The sequence below is a fragment of the Mchenga conophoros genome, linkage group LG7, assembly GCF_057382185.1.
Source record: "Mchenga conophoros isolate Kocher_MC1m ecotype Shallow Benthic linkage group LG7, M_conophoros_male_GT1.1, whole genome shotgun sequence".
NCBI classification, from domain to species: domain Eukaryota; kingdom Metazoa; phylum Chordata; class Actinopteri; order Cichliformes; family Cichlidae; genus Mchenga; species Mchenga conophoros.
Genome location: NC_140532.1, coordinates 66,943,024 through 66,962,500, shown reverse-complemented (window position 1 = coordinate 66,962,500; position 19,477 = coordinate 66,943,024). Strand labels below are relative to the sequence as shown.

The following is a 19,477-nucleotide window of genomic DNA, read 5'->3' as shown; positions in this document are numbered from 1 at the left end:
ATCACCTGCCGCATAATTTCTTGGCTCCACCCCCAGCAGCTGTGACGCATCCACAGCCGGCACAGCTCAGAGAGACAGACACCACCAGTGCAGGTCTGCCTCATTCTGCATTTATTTATAGTTATTTTCTCAAAGTGCAGTAACACACATCCAAGTTAACATCCAGTGTGATGATCCCACTGTAAACACCGAATGCTTTACAAGAAATTTACAACATGAAAATGTGTGCATCAATACGAGTGGAGACACCAGCTATAATTTGCAAAGTGAATACAGCTGGATTTTAGATTTTTTTTTTATTGTTGTCTGAACAGAATTAGGCCCCTCTACTGATATACTTCATTCCCTCTTTTTAAGTCCACCCTCAAAACTCACCTGTTTAAAATAGCTTATGTTTAAACCTCTGCATGCTTTTAACTTTTATCTGTTACTCTTATTATTGTGTATATTGTGTATTTATTGTACAGTGTCCTTAGGTGCTCTGAAAGGCGCTATTTTTAAATAAAATGCATTATTATTATTATTATTATTATTATTATTATTATTATTATTATATAGCCAATCTGAAGTTGGGTCTATGGTAAAACCGCCCTCAGCATCCTCTCTCTGTGACTGCAACAAACATGCTCCTGATGACTTCCTGATTTAATCATTAGTTTCAAGTCTCATTCAATAAAAAATGATATTAATTTTGTAATTTCTAGTCCCTCTGTGACTTGCATTGATCTGTTGTGGCTCTTCATCATAACGGAGCGATACAGCGTCTGCATCACTGCAGAGGCTGCGTCAGTCTCTTGCTCTCCTCTTACTCAAGAACAGCACACAAGATACTGCAGCTTCTCATCAGCACAGAGCCCAGCCCTGCGTCTGGATAACAACCATGGCCTCTGACTTGGAGGTGTGAATTCTCATCCCTGCTGCTTTACACTGCAAATTGCCATAACCTGAGGGATTAAAAATCATTTGGGATAACTATGACTCATTAAGTGCACAGTGTAGTGGATTATACTATATGGTGTAACAAAAAACAAATGAATAAAAGGGCGCACATAGAAATGTTAAGGCTTCCTCGTACTGTTATTGTCCAACAGCACAGCTGCTTGAGAGCAAACACAGAAAAACACACAGTCATAAAAAGAAAGTACACTCTCTTTTAATTTTAGGGTAGACATCATAAAAACTCAGCTGGTCCTTAGAAGGTTTTAAAATTAGGTCAGCTTCAGATGAACAGTATTACACATCACACTGTGTCAGTATTTACTGAACAAATGAGGCCAAAACACAGAAGCAGTGTGTGAAAAAGTCCATCCTCACTGCTTCCATAGGAATTAAAAGGTGAGTTAATCAGATGCACCTGAGTAGATGATCCTCAGCCGGTGTAAGCAGCTCTATAAAAGCTGAAGTTGTGGCAGTTTGCTGGTTTGGAGGTGAAAACCCCCCCATCAAGATCTCCATCTCTGACTCTACAGGCTTCAGTAGAGTCAGGGACAGCATCACAGCATGGCTCAGGTTTATGAAGCTGAAATCGAACAAACCTCGAGGCAATGTCCTTTGGACAGGTGGAGATATCTCTCCATAATTTACAAAACTGAACACCCCATAGCAGCTGTCAGCATGGTGGTGGAGGGATGATGATCTGATTAGACCACAAACTCCTCTGTATACCAAAGTATTCTAGAGTCAGTGTGAGGCCGGGTGTCCCACAGCTGAAGCTTGGACCAAACTGGGTCTTCAGCAGGACGATGATCCAAGCACAGCAGCAGAACGGCTGAAGAAGAAAAGCATCGAGCTGCTGCAACGTTTCAAAGTCCAGTCCTCAAAGAGCTTAATGCTGCAGACCTCAATGAGGCAAAGAAACCAAAACTCCTCCACAGTGATGTGAGAGACTGATAAGTCACACAGGAAATCATCACTGCAACTTATTACTGCTAAAGGAGCTTCTCGAAGCTGCTGAATGCATGAGGCCCGTTTCTGCATGCTGCCTCGTGCTGCTGACACAGTGTAATATGTTTAGAACCTGCTAAAGACCAGATGATTTTTTATGTCCTAATCCAGAAAACCTTAGAACTGAAAGAGGGTCTTGTTCACAGTTTCTCAGAATAACACGTTGCATAATCAGAAACTGCACAGAGCAGGAAATTGAAGAAAGATGGTTTTGTACTGTTAGCAAAGGTGAGAAGCTTTGCTAACAGTACAGCTCCAACCTGACCAGCAGATGTGACTGCAAGAAGGGCCAATTCTGTCTCAGTAACATCCTGCATTAGCAACACTTTACATGCACAACATAAAGTGCCACAGCGTGTTAGACTGCTGTGGATTACACAAATCCTATGTCTGAATGCACTCACGGTCACAGCATCATGTGATCCATCCATGAGAGCAGCAGGTAACGTGAGCACAACTAGTTTGTTAGCAACATTTTTTAAGCTTGAGTTTGCCCTCGGTCTTTTGGATGTGCCAGTGCTTTGTGCTCCGTCTGGTTTATTTACAGCAGGTTTCTTTTTATAGTGACACAGAAACAGTCAACAGGACACCAAAGTAATTCTCAGACAATCTATGCAACAAACAAAGCAAAAAGGCACTCACAAATATATTAAAATCTCTAACAGTGAATCAGTTAATACACCACATTTTATACACATTTCACCAAATAAAGAGCTTTTCACACCAAGTCTGAAATTTTCACCAAACACCTGCTCTGACGTCTTGCACACAGTCTGTAATGTCATCCTTTCCTAACGTTACTTTTCTATTTATTTAAAAAGTAAAATCTGTAACTCATTCTGATTAACACATAACAGTTTGGGGGCTGATGTGGTGGTTTAACGTTTGTCTTACACACACAAGCTCCCTGGTTCAAGACCAGGAGGAGGAGCTACAAACCTATAGGGTTAAGATTATACCAATCCCAAACCTGGATTAAATGGGGGGGGGGCTGCAGTTTCACCAAATGGAAATATGCAGCTCCATCTGCTGTGGTGGCTCCTTGGGACAACGACAAGGTGTTATTATTAATGTTGCAGCTCCATATTTACATTCAACGACTCTTCTAGAGGAAAATAATCCTTTATTTTATGCTCGGCCTTGGTGAAGCCCCACATTTCGTTCACTGTCTGAAACAAGACAGTAACTTTTTTCTGATTGGCTGCCCCAAATAGAAGGTTTGAACAGAAAGTGGGTGGAGTTTAGGTCTAATCAGGCCACATTAGGAATATCTGTGCTTGCTGACATCATACAGAGCCATGTGTGTGCCATTCCCAAATATCCCATATTTCATATGAACTTCCAGCACAGCAGATGTATGACTACAAATAAGGAAAAGCAGAATCAGTCCACTTTACTAGAGCAGCAAGGAAAAAAAATCTCTCCCAGGACTCAAACTGTGAGCAGCGAAATGATTAATGCCAACGCCTCCTGCCTCCAAATGTGGATCATTTTCCCCATTTAAACATGTAAAATCTTCATTTTTAATGCATGGGAACTAATCAGCAGATAGTAGATTGGTCTGAAGAAAAATTTTGCTCAGGCAAATGAAAACGAATGGGGCAAATATCCAAGAAGACAGACAAAAAAAACAAAATTTATCACAACAGCTATCTTTGACTTCAGCCTAGGTTCTAAATCTAGCCAAATCTAAAGCATCTAGCCTGCTGTTCCAGTATCACTTCTTTATTGGTGCATCTTAAAAGAGCCCCGTGACACACTGGTGGCATGGATGGATCTGAAAATGAGAAAGGAGTTGGCTGTTTTTAGTGACTTTAACAAACAATGTGCAAGTTTTTTTTGCAGTTTTCCAACTGTAGGAAAAACTTGGTGTGAAAAGACCTGAAGTCACAATAAAATACCAGCAACATTCAGAGAGAGTCACTGTTCTGTCATGTTACCAAAGGAGGAACAGATGGTTCCAAAGTGGAAATAAAAAGTCCGTCCACGGCGTGAAACTGTTGGCATTAGGATGGTGTACTTGAAGACTTAGTATAAAAGTAGATGGAGAGAAAAAACTGTACGCAGCCCACACAGAACAGCGGGCATTCCACTCAACTTTAGAAAAACAAAAATCAGAGTCTCAAAGGTTCAAAAATCAGACAGAGCTCCCATGACTGGAACAGGGTCTGGACTTGTTTGATGATCAGTAAAAACAGGATAAAAAAAACAAAACCAGAAGATCTTTTTGTTTCCAGATAAGAGTTTTAAGAATTGACAGACACGCTTCCCCTGCCTGATGAGCGGTCAGTCCACTCTGGAGGACTGGCGAGCTCGATGGGGTCGAGCTGAGGAAAGACCACAAAACACAACCTCTGGCCCACATGTGTCGCCCTCTCTGCAGAAAGATAAAATCACAAGTTGTATTAAAACAAGTCAAATTAAACCCTACAAAGTAATTTCTTTAGAAACTCACCAATGAAGTTATAGATACACTTTGGTTTCTCTTTCCAATGCACACCCAGGAAGTAGACAGGTACACCCGTAAGCATGATGACTAGTCCAACACCGCAAACCACTGGCTCAGAGTAAAGACTGAATCCCAGCAGCACTGCCCAGAACATCAAGTAGCACACAGGAACCAGCAGGTTCACCTGTAGAAGACAGCAAGTACATGATGGGAAGTCAGTGAAACCTGACGAGTTGCAGATATGAACAGTTAACAGGTAACAGATGGTAGAAGCCTGCTGGGTTCACCTTGATGGGTCGGTACAAGTTGGGTTTCTTCCAGCGGTAGTACAGCAGGCCTGCGATGGTAACACCGTATGACAGGTAGTTGATGAAGGAGACGTAGTTGATCAGATTGTGTGTCTCTCCAATGCAGAGTATGATGATGGTGGCTGTGCACTGTAACACAAGGTTAGACGTGACTGCGTGAACATGACTGAAGAAGAGTTTTTGAAAGTTTTTCCCACATGCAGACTTTGGTTGGACGGGCCACTTTGGTAACACCCAGCAAAGTCAATCTGGTGACCAACTTTAAGATTTTAAGTCTATATTTGCTGTATGTCCGCTTAAACCAGGATGTGGCTTTATTCTGAGAGTTATAAGAAAAACAAAAAATCAGAAAAATAATAAGAAAAATTTGATCGTTTTCTTTTTGTTTACCTTTGTTTAGCTATTGTAACAGGTTCTCTTGCCATCTATGGACACTTGTTTTAGAAACCATGCCAAGTTTTATCACAACACTGTGCCTCCCCAATTCAGCTCCTTTTGTCCCGGACAAACCCCCAAACTGGTTAAAGAAGGGAGTCCACACAAGCAGTTTGTTTAAATTAAAAAAAAAGGTTTTAAAAACCTTTGGTCCCAAATTGGTCACTCTCCTGCAGACTGACACATCTGTTTGTGAAAATCTATTTAACCGTAGCTGTAGGTTCTGGAGGAAAAGAAAATAATTATTTTTTTTAAAATATGCAAACACTTTTTGACTTTGTTTGATTTTTTAAAAGCTACAAATCTGATACGCTGATAGCGCTGGGTTCAGGGTTAGAGGTAATGGGACTTAAAGCTCACAGAGTTAGGGAGAAATTTTATAAAAATACTTAAAAACAGCACTGTGCAGTTAAAAACAATTAAAATACTGTTTATGTGTAGAAAGCACTGAAACTGAGACTTCTGTAATATCAATGTGTACATACGCAGACGAGCAGGGCGGGGATGGGCGTACATTTCTTATAGTGGATCATGGCCAGCAGGCTGGGGAGGTGACCTTCTCTAGCTCCCGAGAAGCACAACCTGTTGATAGGAAAACCAGCCCGAACTTAGCAGCTGCTTCATTATTCAAAACCACAGAAAAACAGGAAGTCCGGCTCACCTGGAAGACGTGAACAGGTAGCCGTTGATTCCTCCAAAGGTAGACAGAGCCACAGAGATCGGCATGATGACGGAGAACATTCCCAGCAGCTTCTCACCAAACGTCTGGAGAGCAGAACAACAGAAAGATTGACCAACACGTTCAGACCACAGCGGTGTTCTTTTAATCTGTTCCCGCAGACTCTGATTGGCTGAGCTAAGCTGAAATAGATTGCTTCACTTTTAAGCACACTGGAACAACGGGACAGGTACCCATGAGTCTGATTTAGTCAGAATCAACCAAACTTTCTTTTTCATCAGAACGTTGGGATATGAAGACACTTTTTGTTGAGTTTTATTTTCTTGACTTTGAGTCCTCTCCATAACCAAAGCTTAACACTGATTGGTTACTGATTGCATGTATACGTGTAAAGGTTTTACAATGTGTTGTGGGAGGGTTTTCAGTCTGTGTGTGCATATTTGACTACTTTGTCAATCCTAAATGTTAATGTATTTTATAGGGTATTTAGTATGTGGTGCTCTCTCCAACACTGGGGGATATAACTCAGCTGCATAACCAGCACAACATGTCAGAGGAAAAATGTGTAAATTTAGCTGTGGGAGGGCCTACCCCTTTAATAGTGGTTAACTTTACCTGGTTCATCAGGCTATGTCTCCAAATGCAGGCTTTGTCTGTCTTTGTGTTACACATGACTGCTCCCTTTCTACCTTTCCCCTCGAAACACAATTTAAAAAGCAGTTTGGTTGCATGAACACGTCATTTTCAGCAGAGTTGGACATCGAGACCATGATTTCCATGTTACTCACTACAGCCACAGCATTGGATGACAGCAGCTCCTCAGGCGACATGGAGGAGAAGTAGGCGATGTTGGTGAGCGTGTACACAAAGGTCACCAATGGGATGGAGATGTAGATGGCACGAGGTAGATTCCTGACCGAGGCCACGCACCATGCACAGACGACACAGTCCAAACCAAAACATTTACAACCACATGTGAAGTTGAGGGATGAGCTTTTCAAGCAGGAAGGTCTGGTGGTCAGCTCACTGAAACGAGTGAGCTGACCACCAGACAGCAGACTCCTTTCAAAGTGGAAATATTCGGCTTATTTCCCGTCATATATGGCACGTCCCTGTGGTGCATGTTCGGAATACTTTAATTATCCCCAAGGAAATTATGTGGTTGCTCCAAGACATTAACAGTAACAGACTTAACTAATTAAATAATACAATACTTTACAAAGTTTACAGATTTAAGAAAAAGCACTAATATATTTTAACTCTAACCTGTGAAACTTTTACTGTAGAGCATGAAATTAAAGTTTTAGATCAATGTCTGCACAGGAAGTCCCTGTGAGACAGAATCTCAGGCTTCACAGGTTTTTTTTTACTCCTAGCTCTGTATGATGTCACGGACAGGGCATGTCCCTAATTTGATCATCTCAGGCAAAAAGAGCCCCACCCACTTCTCTTCCAATTTTCCATCAACCGATCAGAAGAAAGTTGATTTAAAAGGGGAGGAGCTAAACATCTCGTTTCAGACAGAGGATGAGCTGAGGGTCTGCAACACAGCCCAGTATGAGACAGAGGAGGATTATTTTGAACTGTGACTCATGCAAAGCTCCTCTAGCAGAGTCCAAGAATGAAAACATGGAAATGAGCAGAAAGGATCCACTTTAAAGGAAGTTGCATATATTTATATTTTACTCACATATTTGGTAACACGTCATAATAACCATCAGTGATAAATGGCAACCTGACAGTTAACTAAACTGTAGTACTGTTCCAAGCAGTGGAAAAATCATAAAATAATAAATAGTTAAATAATTATTTTACATGAAAACTGCTGCGGCCTCACAGGCCTTCAGCATCGGTCCTGTGTGTAATACATGACTTTTTTAAGTAACTCCAACAGTGAAGAGCCGAGGGGCAGACAAAAGGAAACAGAAGTCCCTCTGACTCATCAATGTACACCAGCTGTATGGTTTCCGATCCATTTACCTATTACTGAACATAAAAGTTAATTAACTAGAAATTTTCCATTTATTAACCCTGTCAGGTCTCAGTCATCATCAGCAATGACCTTAAGCCTCATTCTTTCCTACTAGATGTCATTTTTCTGTTGTTCTTGTGTGTCTTAGCAAACAGAAAGCAATAAATAAAGAAATAAAGAAAAGCGTGAACCTGTAAGCCTCACAGCCGGTTTTTATAAAGTGTTACCACGTCTTATTTAACACGGTCGTGGTGAATAAAAACGGAGAAATAATGAGGATCATGGAGCATCACTCTGCTGAAAAAAGAAAGTTGTAGCAGCCAAAAACAAACATTAAAGGAAGTGTTAGACATCATTTGGTTTGATTGACAGAGGATTACAAAAGTGCAAGATTAGTTTTCAGATTATATTTTGGTCTCAGCAGTTGTCGATTAATCTGCAGAACAAAAAAAAATTGCAGCACATTAACAATCTCATTTGCTAAGTAGGACCTTTTGATGAGTTGGTGGTGATCTGGTTACTGTAAGCAGGCTAGTTTCTCACTTTCCAGTCTCCTTGATTTTCCTTGATGTCTGACGTTTCCTTTAAAGTTTCATTTGGATGAAGTTCTCGTGTTTGGGCACTTACATATCTTCAGAACGTTCCCAATAATTTGTGAAAGCAAAACCACGGTGATGAGAAGTGTGAATATTCACCGTCTGGGTTCGACCACCTCCTCTGTCACGTAGTTGAGGAAGTTCCAGCCGCTGAAGGCGAAGGACGCCTGCAGGAAGGCGAGCGCGATCTGCCCAACCGACGGCGTCCTCTCCAGAGAGAAGGCCACCTGAGGCGTCAGCGCCTCGTAGTTTCCTGGTGGTTACATGAGACATCAGAGCTTTTAGCTTTACCTCAGGAAGTGGAAAAGCGTCAGATCTGTTGAGGGCTGGCAGATTTACCATTGAAGATCTGGACCAGACCAACTACAATGATGAGGCCCAACGCCATCAGCTTCCCCACCGTGAAGACGTCCTGGATCCTGGTGGCCATGCGGACGCTGGAGCAGTTCACCCAGGTCAGCAGCACTGAGGCGAGCACAGAACCTCGTTAACGACACACTCGGGAGGACAGAGAGTGCTCAGAACATCTCTACAGTTTAAAGGTCAAACTTGGCACGACTCCATTAAAGATCAAAAACTATCAGCTGATTCTGAGGGGGGTTTATTACTGCAGAAAGCTCTCCTCAGGAAATGAATGCTTAGGATTTGTTATTTTCTTTCTGCACAGCTAAATAACCTCCACACATTAATGAAACTTTTAAATGAACCACCAATAAGCAGTAACGTGTCTCTAAGCTCAATCCTTCTGGGCTCAGGTGCTCCTGTTCACAGCTGCATGCTGGAGGTCACCGCTCTGTGGAGCCACATCTGGGCTGAGAGTTAAAAAATAATGATGGAAAAAAGTTTAAAATTTAAGCCCTCCTTCACATTTCCCAAAGCCCTATGGTGGGCCCTCGGGGCTTATGTTTGACAGCCCTGATTGGGGGGAAGGACAACTCTGATTTCTTTGAGAGTCAAGGAAAAGGCTATGGAAGTCAATCCAGACAGAAACATCTGGAGTGGAACCTCTAAGCTGCTAGCGATGGCCTTTCCTCAAGGCAAGGAGGAAAGGCCTCCTGGAGTAAGACCTGTCTGGGTAAGAGGACAACACAGGTTTGGATCACCAGTCCCCGTCTGACTGGGACTGAGCTGGACATCACTGGAGACTGACCAAAGGTTGCTGGTCTGGACTGAGATCAACACGTAAAGCCGGTGGAGTGCTCCTTTAATAAGATCAGCAGCAGTATCTGGTCTCCATCAGGCGGTCCCAGTGCGGGTACTCTCACCGGCAGTGGGCGGCAGCAGCCGGTTACCCTGGGAGGCAGGAATGTGGGAAAAGGCCGAGTGAGAGAGGGCGTGATTGTTTCACCTCGTCTATCACTGTCAGCGGCTTTCCCCTGCTCGCTCTCATGGTGGCCTCGCTCTCCGGCACAAAGGCAGGCTGTCAGCCACACAAAACAAACCACTTCCGTTGCGAAGGGCGAACAAAACCGTCTGGGTGCCCCTCGGCCACCCTCCGAGGAGGCCGGATCGAGCTCACGTTTCAGGATCCCGTTCCAAGAACGAGTGTGAAGGAGGGCATCAGGAGTCCAGCTGTCTCTCTTCAGATTCCAGCTCAGACATTATTTACTCATTGATCAGGCATTTGCAGCCAGTTACAAGACATCAACCAATTAGGCAGCCCGAGGGGTCGTGACCTCTGCTCGGGCTGTCCTCACTGACTGTCCTCACTGACTGTCCTTAAACGTCTAATGACACTCGCTGTCTTTGAATCAATTCTTGATAAAAACAGCTGAATTTTTCGAGTCACACCCTGCTTTTAAGATTTTTTCTCAGATCTAAGAGTTTTTATTTTACCCCACAGGATTAGTGAACTTGCAGAGTTTTTATAGCCAGCCTTTCCAGTCACTCCATAGTGTAGTAGCTTACACATTTACCTAACAAGCCAAGGCCATCAGTCCAAACCCAGGAGGAGACAGTCCCCTCACGGACAACTTCACAGTGAAAGGAATGGGACCAAAGAGTTAGCTTATGTCCTCCATGTTAATGTGTCTAACAGCTTAATTCAGTGCTGACAAGCAGTAACTGTTTGAGACATTCAGACAGTCTTTGCAAAGGTCCAGGTAACATGGAAATGACCCTGTACTGACAGTTTACAGCCATCTATTAGATTCCTGTTGTTATGTGCTGGAGTACAAATGTATATAAAAACTGGCAAGTGTTAAAAGAGCTGCACTTCCTCTGATGTCCAAAGTTCAAACTACAGCAGAAGAACAAATGTTTGCAGCTGATACAAACACAGTTTTGCTCTCTATAGACAGACTTCGCTCAGCTAACTGGAGCGTCTGTGCTGTTGTCACTTCTACCTCCATAAAACACACACGGTGACCAAAATTTCAGCACTGAGGTTTCATGACTGGACCTCCCAAAACCAATCACGTGTGACTTTAATGCACTTTTATACAGAGTTTATAAATACATGAAACTGCCATGATTTGAACTGTGTAACAGAAATGCTGGACAGCCGTGAGAGGGCAGAAAATCTGCAGAGCCGAAGAGCAGAGAAAGCAGCCGGGTCACTTTTCTCGCCGTCTTTCTTCTCGTTCTTTACACAGAGCTCACTTCATGTGTGAACAACTGAGTTTAACAGCATGAAAGCCTTCGACGAGGGTTTGTTCAAAAGTGTGTGCCATTATGCTCATTTCTACCATTCACTGCACTTTGTCGCTCTCTATGAAGGCAGACTTTTGACTCTGCTTTGGAGTGTAGCCTTTCAGAGCAGCTATAAACACTCAGCTTTGTGCAAACTGTTTGCTTTCAAGCAGAATGTGAAACAAACATCCCTCTGCTGCTGCTTCTTCAGTTCATTCACACCCTGAGCACCAAACCGCTCTATAGAAACTGTAAACTGCCACACACATGATGCTGAATAATGGACACACTGACAGACAAAACATGGATAATCTTTGATTCGGAGGGTTTAAATGATTTTAGCTCATCTCATCTCCTGGTCCTGCTCTTCTTCCTCCTCCAGGATTCCAATGCATTTTTTATTAGAAGCATTTTAACACACTTTACTCTCCTCCGACATTCAAGTAATGCTGCATCACTGCTCTCTGGAGCACAGAGGGAAGATGAGCACACAACGAGCAGCACGGCAGACTCGCAAGCCGCAATCTGCAGCTCCATGACGTAATTCTCCACGCTGCATCACACCGAACATGTGATTTTTTTTATTAAAGGCTTTTTTTTACACAGAATTTCTGCCTTATTCATTCTTCCCGTTGGCCACTCCAGACAAAATCCCCCAAATCTGGAAACACATTCAAGCTCTGTTAAAAAGAGCAACCAGTATGTTTCTGATCAGCACAACTGTTTCTAAAGATGAATGCTGAGCAGCAGTATCATGGGACACAGCTGAGGTCAGAGGTTTCCATCCACTCGTCACAGGCTTGAACCTCACAGTCATTTTGGGCTTTTAATGATTTCTTTTAAAAAACTTAAAAACAGGATCTGGGTGCTCAAGTCTGAATTGATTTTGATGTTTACGTGCACATGCTGAAAGCTTGTGATAAATGATGTTGGAGGTTCTACAATGTCTTTAAACTTGGCCGAGGCCTGTTAGCTTCTCATTAGTGATCATGGTTAATTACGACTGACAGATTCTCTCTGCAGCATAAAAAGGATTTGTTTGACAGCATTCACTGGATTGACCAATACTGGGAACAATGGGAAAGTCCAGCCATCTCAGTGAAGATCTGAAAAGCAGAACTGCAGATTTACACAAGTTGGGAAAGTCTCTCTGAGCCGTTTCTGAGCAAGGATCCAAGATCACACAAGTACAAGTTACTCAGATCTGTCCCCACTGAGGTCTGGGAGACACCCAGACTGTCCCCCTCAGATGACAGGAAACTGTTAGGATGTTCAGGAACTACCTGGGCCATTATTATGTTATGTTCAGGAACATAGCCTGCCATTGGACTAGAATCTGCTGGAACACCAGTGTCCCTTCCACAGTGAAGCCAGTCTCACATCTCCATGGACCAAGAAAGAAGCTCCTGCTCCAAAATCAACGAGCTCAACTGAAATCTGCCCACGTGGACGAGCCAAACGGCGTCTGGAGAAAAGTTTGATGGTCAGACGAGACAAAGATGGAGCTGATTGGAGGAGCAAAGGTGAGGCTTTCAACCCTGAGAACACTGCAGCTGTGACGCATGGCGGTGGCAGCATCACGCTCTGGGCTGTTTCACTGCCAGTGGTTCTGGTACATTAGACAAAGTGGATGGAATAAAGAAGGAGGACTACCTCCACAATCTTCAACTTCTCCAACCAACAGCTACACGGGTGAAACTTGGACACAGTCTTGGGTTCCAACAGGACAATGATCCCAAACACTGCATTTGGATAAACCAAGTTAGCATTAAGCTTATGGAATGGGCCTCCCAAAGCCTCGACCTCAACGCTGCTGAAAATTTGTGATATAAGCTTAACAGTTGAGTCTGTGACAGGAAACCAAACAATATACATGAACTCTACTGACTTTTCCAAGAAGAATTATACCAGAAGCCTGTTGATGGGTACCAAAAGGATCTTGGTTAAGGTACAACAAATATTAATGCAGGTGAATGTATATTCTGATTCGCCACGAAAATCTGCCATTTGAATCAAACAGTCTAAAGGCACCTTTTAGAAAAAGTTTCTGGGACAACGAATTTGGTTGGAAATGTGTTTCATCACTACAGCGTCCGAGGTGTTGCCTGTTATATACATCCCGACTCGTACTGCATCTCCTGTGGGCCTGAAGGATCGACCTTATAGGTTTTCCACAGAAGACAAAACAATGAAGCAATTCTTCTGACTTGATGAACTGGCCTCACACTGATCAAAGTGTGTTTGATAAAGTTATCACTCACGGAGACAGGTGGCAGACAGCATCCGTGTCGCCATGTACGGTGGAACGCAGTTTGGGAAGACCGGCTGCAGTATGTAGCTGGAGAAGGTAAGCGCGATGACGGCCAGCGTGGTCGGATACATGATGAGGACGGCGCTCCACAACAGGAGGAATCTGGAAGAGAGAAGGAGCTTCAGTGACAAACACAGATTCAGAAACTCTCCATAACTCAGCAGGACAGCAAAACACGAGGCAAAGCCCTCGCCGTGGATTTCACTGGTGAATATAAAAAAGACCACGTCCAGTGTGAGTGCAGCTAAAGAACCTCTAGACTTCTGGAGTCTTCATGGCACTCGTAAGACAGTCCAGAATAACCGGGCTCTGTGGCCCAAACTGTTTCCTTTTGTTCGTCATGTCTTTGACAGAAGGACTGTAACGGGTTTCTATTGCAGCGAAATCTCTTTCTGTATCATGACCCACTTTAGGCCATCCTCCAGTTTGATTTGAGGTGTGAAGCGAGCAGCAGCAGCAGCGTCCTGATGGCATCACCTTCATCCACCACAACGAGACGCTTCTGCTACACACATTCGAGTTAATGAGTCTGCGTCCTTCCAACGAAGTGTCGTAACTAGAAAAATTTACATGAACAACAACTCAGAAAGTTTTTGGTACACAACCTGCCTGTATGACGGCAGAACGTAAATGTTCGGTTGATGGTAAGAACCTGCTGGTTAGCTGTGCTAATTCATGTCTTCCATATCTGTCTCCATGTGTAGTATGAAGCTACACCCTTTACCTGTCCATGTAGACTGACCTACATTGGTCAAGAAAGTTATTTACTGGCATTAACCCTGATAAAAAGTCATATTTCTTTATTGTACAGTACTGTGGCAAAGAGTTTGCTCCTTTTCTCTTTTATGTTATTTCCACATTTGAACTTAAAAGCACTTATAGCGGTCTCAGGTTAGTCTCAGGCCCCTGACATTTAGATTTCCATCATCCTAATCCTAATTCAGTGAAGAGTACTGGACACACAAAGGGTCACTCACCCCGTCAGACCTCCAAATATCTCTGTGACGTAGGAGTAGTCGCCTCCAGATTTGGGAATGGTGACGCCCAGTTCAGCATAGCAGAGGGAGCCCAACGCAGCGATGCAGCCTCCCAGCACCCAGACCACTAAAGCCACTCCCACCGAGCCCGAGTGCTCCAGGACACCCTTAGGAGAGATGAAGATCCCGGAGCCGATGATGTTCCCTATCAGACACATTTAACAGGAGTCGAGATCTTTAATATCTTGTATGTTGAATAACCCAGGTCACATGAGGTATGTGTCACTTTGGGGTGCTTTGTTGGTGAGCTGTTATGGTTGCCATGGTTGCCATTAGTTTTTAATCATTCCTTGTGTTTTCTTACTTCTCATGCCTTTTTTCTTGTCCTGTCTATGTCATGTTTCATGTTAGTCTCCTGGTTACTTCCTGGTTTACTTTGTTAGTTTTTTCCTGGTTTTGTTAGGCCTGTGATAGATGGGTGACCTGTCCGGTGTGTGAGCCCTCCCACCTTGCCCTGGGACACCTGAATTTGATAACCAGAAGATGGATGGATGGATAATGTCTCATATTGTCAAACGCCTCAACTCCTCTCTCTTCATCTTTATTTTTGTTGTTGTTGTTGTTGTTGTTTTGGGCCGGGGACACATTGTACATTCATTTGTATTCATGTATTCTGGTGACACAAACATGAGGATCAGGGGTTAGTGTGCCTGTCTGCAAGTCAGGTAGAAGTCAGAATTGATTTTGCAGGGGACGCCCAAAGCATCAGCTCTAAGGAAGGATGAAGAGCTTCAAGCTTTATGAGATACATTCAGGAGAATTTGGCTTTTGCTTGCTGTCAGTCCAGAAATCTGCCAAATACTAAAAAAGAGTAAATGAGACCCAGAAAACAATGCAAAGAATGAAGCTGGAGGTAGAGACCCCACAGGTCCTGATTGTTCTCTTATTGGTCACATAGCACCATCCTTCTTGCACGTGCTTCTCACATGTGACTTCTTTGTCAGAGAACATCCTGAACATTTCTACTGCTCCAAAGTCCAAACTGGTCCCCTCTGAGTTTATATAGAGGACATAAAGACACAAAGAGCTCCATAACAGAGTGAGTTAGAGAAGGACATAAAGGCCATAGCTCAGGATGGGAACAATTCCTCCTGCCCAGAGCCTCAGTATGCAGCGTGGAGTACCAGTAGATCCGACACATTCAGTCTACAGCACTACCAGTAGCGTGGCAGAAAGCAGCCAAGTGGCACACACAGCCATTACATAACCAGACATAAATTATCCACTCCAGTCTGCAGAGGTGGGAAGTGACCGACTCACCTTCTGCAGCAGCTCATTCCTGCAGCTTCCTCTCTGAAACATGTCAGCGTTGAAGGGATTAAAAGGTCAAGAAAAAAGATTTGAGTTTGTTTTAATCTACAGAAACATGACTTCAGATGCAGAGCTTCCTGCAGCGTGCAGAGCAGCCAGTTTGTTCCCTCCGTCTCTCTGTGAATGGAAAGGTGTTTCAGCATTCTGCACACAAAACCTTCCTCTTGTTCTGGAGGGAAGAAACATAAAGCCAAGTGTGGATGAGGTCCAGTTAGCCAAGACCTGCACCAACACCCACGGAGGCAGCAGGTTAGCAGCCTGGGTTCAATGCCTTGGAGCACTCCATTTACTCGATAATAAAACCACTGTAGGTCGGCCGTAACAGCTGGAATCCTCATTACACACCGGAAAACTGAACTGATCACTTGTGGTGAAAAAGAAATGAAAGACAGCTGCTTTAAACCACAGAAATGTTTCGTTGTGTGCAGAGTGTCGGCCTATCACAGCAGCTTGTTTAAGCCTATAAAACACATTTTAGTTACTCATTGTGTTTTTACCCTGAGGTGAAACCATGTGAGCTTCTTGGATAATAACATGGATGAGCTCGGTGAACTGAGAGACTCATCATGAGTGTAGTTTGATGTGTTTGATGGAGACATGGCTGCACTCACACCTCACAGACACAGTGTGGGTACCAGGCCTTTGGAGGTTTTGGGTGGACAGGGATGTTAATCCAAGCGGTAAGAAGGAGCTGAGGAACTGGAATAACAGCATGAACCCGGACACGTGACCATGAAGGAACATTGAGGAGACTGTTGTTGTGATTTGGCGTTGTATATAAAAATATAAAATAAAACGTTACTGCTGCTCGGATGTTAAACCTCCGGCTAATGCATCCATATTGTTTGATGAGGGAATTTCCCCCCCATCACTGCTTAGATTCCTCCATCAGCTGATGCAGAGACCATCCACACGACTGTGGTGAACAGCTAGAGATACATCTGAATACTTCCTCTAACATCTGTTTCTGCTGCCACAAGGACAGATGAGGAAAATCTTTCCCTGCATCATAAAGATCCTTGTTACAGTTTTTTCTTGGTGAGTTGTTAAAGATTTATTTCATTTCTATTAAATTCTGCTCCTTCTTTTGTGGAGTTTTTACCTTGTTGAGCTATTTTATTTTATTTAAGCTATACTGTTAGAAGGCATTTTGTGCCTGCTAGTAGACCACAAGGTTAAAATAACCCATCGTGATAACTTAGAGTAACTCTGGTAAGACAGCAAATAGAAAAGGAGACTTTCAGGGCTGTGAATGACTCCAGATCTGATTCTTGTCTTTCTTCCTTGGTCAGATCATCTGCCACCATAGTTTGTGCTTACATTCCTATGCTGATGATACACCTCTTTATCTCAGTACCTAACCCTCCACTCAGCTCCTCCCACAATCACTTGCAACTGTCTGCATGAAATCAAAACACGGATGTCATCTAACCTACTCAAACTCAACAGAAATAAAACACAGCTCTTGGTTGTGAGCCCCAGAGTCCGACTCCAGCAGACTAAAAATCTTCTCATTGACATGAACCCCGAGGTGTTGTTCTGGACGCTACGCTCATCATATCTGTCACCACAGCAGCTTTTTTACACCTTTCGATTTTGGCCATTACTCATTGATTCTGTAGCAGACTCTCCTCCGTGCCTCTGTCTCCACCTCGATTATTACAATGAAGTTCTGTTAGTGATTTCCAGCTCCAGTATGTCCAGAACTTATATGCCAGGCTTCTAACTCACGCTGACCTCTGGGAACATATCATCCCCACCTACAAAGCTCCACTAGCAAATCCGTTAATGCTCTGGCCCCTCGTTACCTACTAGGGAAAACCTGCTACTCCATGCTGCTAAGCCGTGGGCCTACTTTCTGTCCCTCACAAGAGAAAGGTCATTTATCCCCATACATCCTAAATGACGTTAATGGGAGTGTAAAATATGGCACAGGTATGTATGGTTGGGTTTATGCACAAAAACAAAATCAGTCTGTTGGTTTGAAAACGGAAAAAAACAACAAAATCCTGTGTTAAAGTCCAAAGTTCTGCCGACATATACACCAACCACAGCCTCCTCCCTGCATTGATCCACTTCACTGTTTTTGCTCCTCTGTGCTATCTAAAGCCACCATGGCGGTCCTCTTGAACCTGGCTCCAGCAGTGAGTCCGTCCCCACAGACTCTCATGTAAAAACTTCACATTTTACAGCACATTTACAGTGATTTTATGTTGTTTTACATTTGACATGTAAAATCACAATTTATTTATGTAGATTTAATGATATTCTAAAATATCATTAAAAGCACACTGTAAAATACTTTTATATTACTTTTTTTTTTTTTTACAGTGCAGAAATAAACATGTTTGCAGCCAAGAGACTCTCCAGAGAGGCCTGGGTCTGCTCTGGAACTCGTTTTAGAAGCACCTCACCAGGTCTGATTATTGAGGGGGCCATAACCCTCCTAACCCCCTGGAAATTACGCCCCTGGAACCACCACAACTGGTTTCTTTCAGCGTGGGCAGTTCCTCGCTCTTCGTCCCTAAAGGAGAGCCCAGAAACCCTGGAGAGGAGGCTCATTTCCATTGCTCGTATCTGTGATGTCATTCTCACAGTCCCCACTCAGAGTTTGTGAGTGTAGACGTAGGTAAGAATGCAGATCGACAGCTTTGCTTTCAGACTACGCTCTCATCATCACAGCACACCGTCAATGATCTTGAGGCCACCATAGTGCGCAGCATCCACTTCTTGGCTGTGTCCAACATTCTGTGGATAAAACCTTTGTACAGAAACTTCAGGCTGTAAACAAGTTTATTTCTCTGCGTGTAAAGCTGGACAGTTTAACATGAGAGTATCTGCCTCAAGTGGACATTAGAGGAACTGCACTTTTTGGCACTTCAGCACCAGGCTCAGTCCCTGAAGGATTCTGTCCGCCAGTGCTGAAGGAAACCTACAGCCATGTATGAGGCTCAGTACAATATAAAAGTTCCTCCTTGTGTCTGTGTGCCAAGCAGAAAAACACAGTTTATATATTTTTTAAAAAGTACTCATTTAGCTTAGATAAACTCTTTTTTGTGCACCACAAGCAGTTTGGGTGCTGATTGGCTCACTGCAAACATGCCCAGCATCAAACGGAGGAACAACAAGAGCCCGTTTGAAGCTGACAGTAGTTTTAAGTCAGACTTGAGCTCCTGCAGGCCTCCCCCCTCCATCCACCCTGGATGATGCTCCTCTTTAAAGCTCCCAGCTTCTCCTTCTGCTCCAGCAGACAATGATCTTCTGCTTCACCACAGCCTGCTCCTGGACTTCATGTATTTCAGCCACGTAAGCACTACAACTCAATTTGATGTGAACCCACAACAAATATGGACTCCCTCATTTTTCTACCCCCACAAGCTGTGAGTTTCCTGTGCAGCTTTCAGCTTATAATCAGCCACAGAGGAGCTGGTCCGTTTCAGCACAGCTCTGATAAAGAACGAGTTTCATGTAAAGTTCTGCTGCACTAAATCAAAAGAAGAAGGAATCTCCTTGTTTTTCAGCCTCACCTATGATGATGGTGCAGGCGCTCAGCAGCCCGATCTCCTTCTTCAGAGTCACTCTGTCGGGGATCTTCTTCTCCTCCTTCCTGCCGTGCGTCCCGGTGCCGTGCGGCCGGGAGCAGATGCTGCCGCTGTTCTGTCCATCCATGTCCGCCTACCCGGGTCCGGTCCGATCCTCCCAGTCCCAGTACTCCCAGTGCTCCTGTCCTCTCCTCACTCCGCATTCATGCAGACTGAATGGGCTGCGCTTGCGCAACAACCTGCCGCTGTCCAGGGTAGAATG

General features: G+C 43.8%; 1 protein-coding gene across 1 annotated transcript; it reads right to left on the bottom strand.

The window, feature by feature from the left end:
* Positions 1-94: 94 nt before the first annotated feature.
* Positions 95-19,439, bottom strand: slc7a10b (solute carrier family 7 member 10b). Its single transcript, XM_085280936.1, has 11 exons — positions 19,201-19,439; positions 14,303-14,507; positions 13,276-13,427; positions 8,723-8,848; positions 8,483-8,636; positions 6,604-6,727; positions 5,798-5,901; positions 5,622-5,718; positions 4,681-4,830; positions 4,400-4,577; positions 95-4,321 (listed from the first exon to the last, which is right to left on the bottom strand). Exons 1-11 carry the CDS (start codon positions 19,340-19,342, stop codon positions 4,191-4,193), a joined length of 1,563 nt encoding a protein of 520 aa, XP_085137062.1. The 5' UTR covers positions 19,343-19,439; the 3' UTR covers positions 95-4,190.
* Between the last annotated feature and the right edge of the window lie 38 nt (positions 19,440-19,477).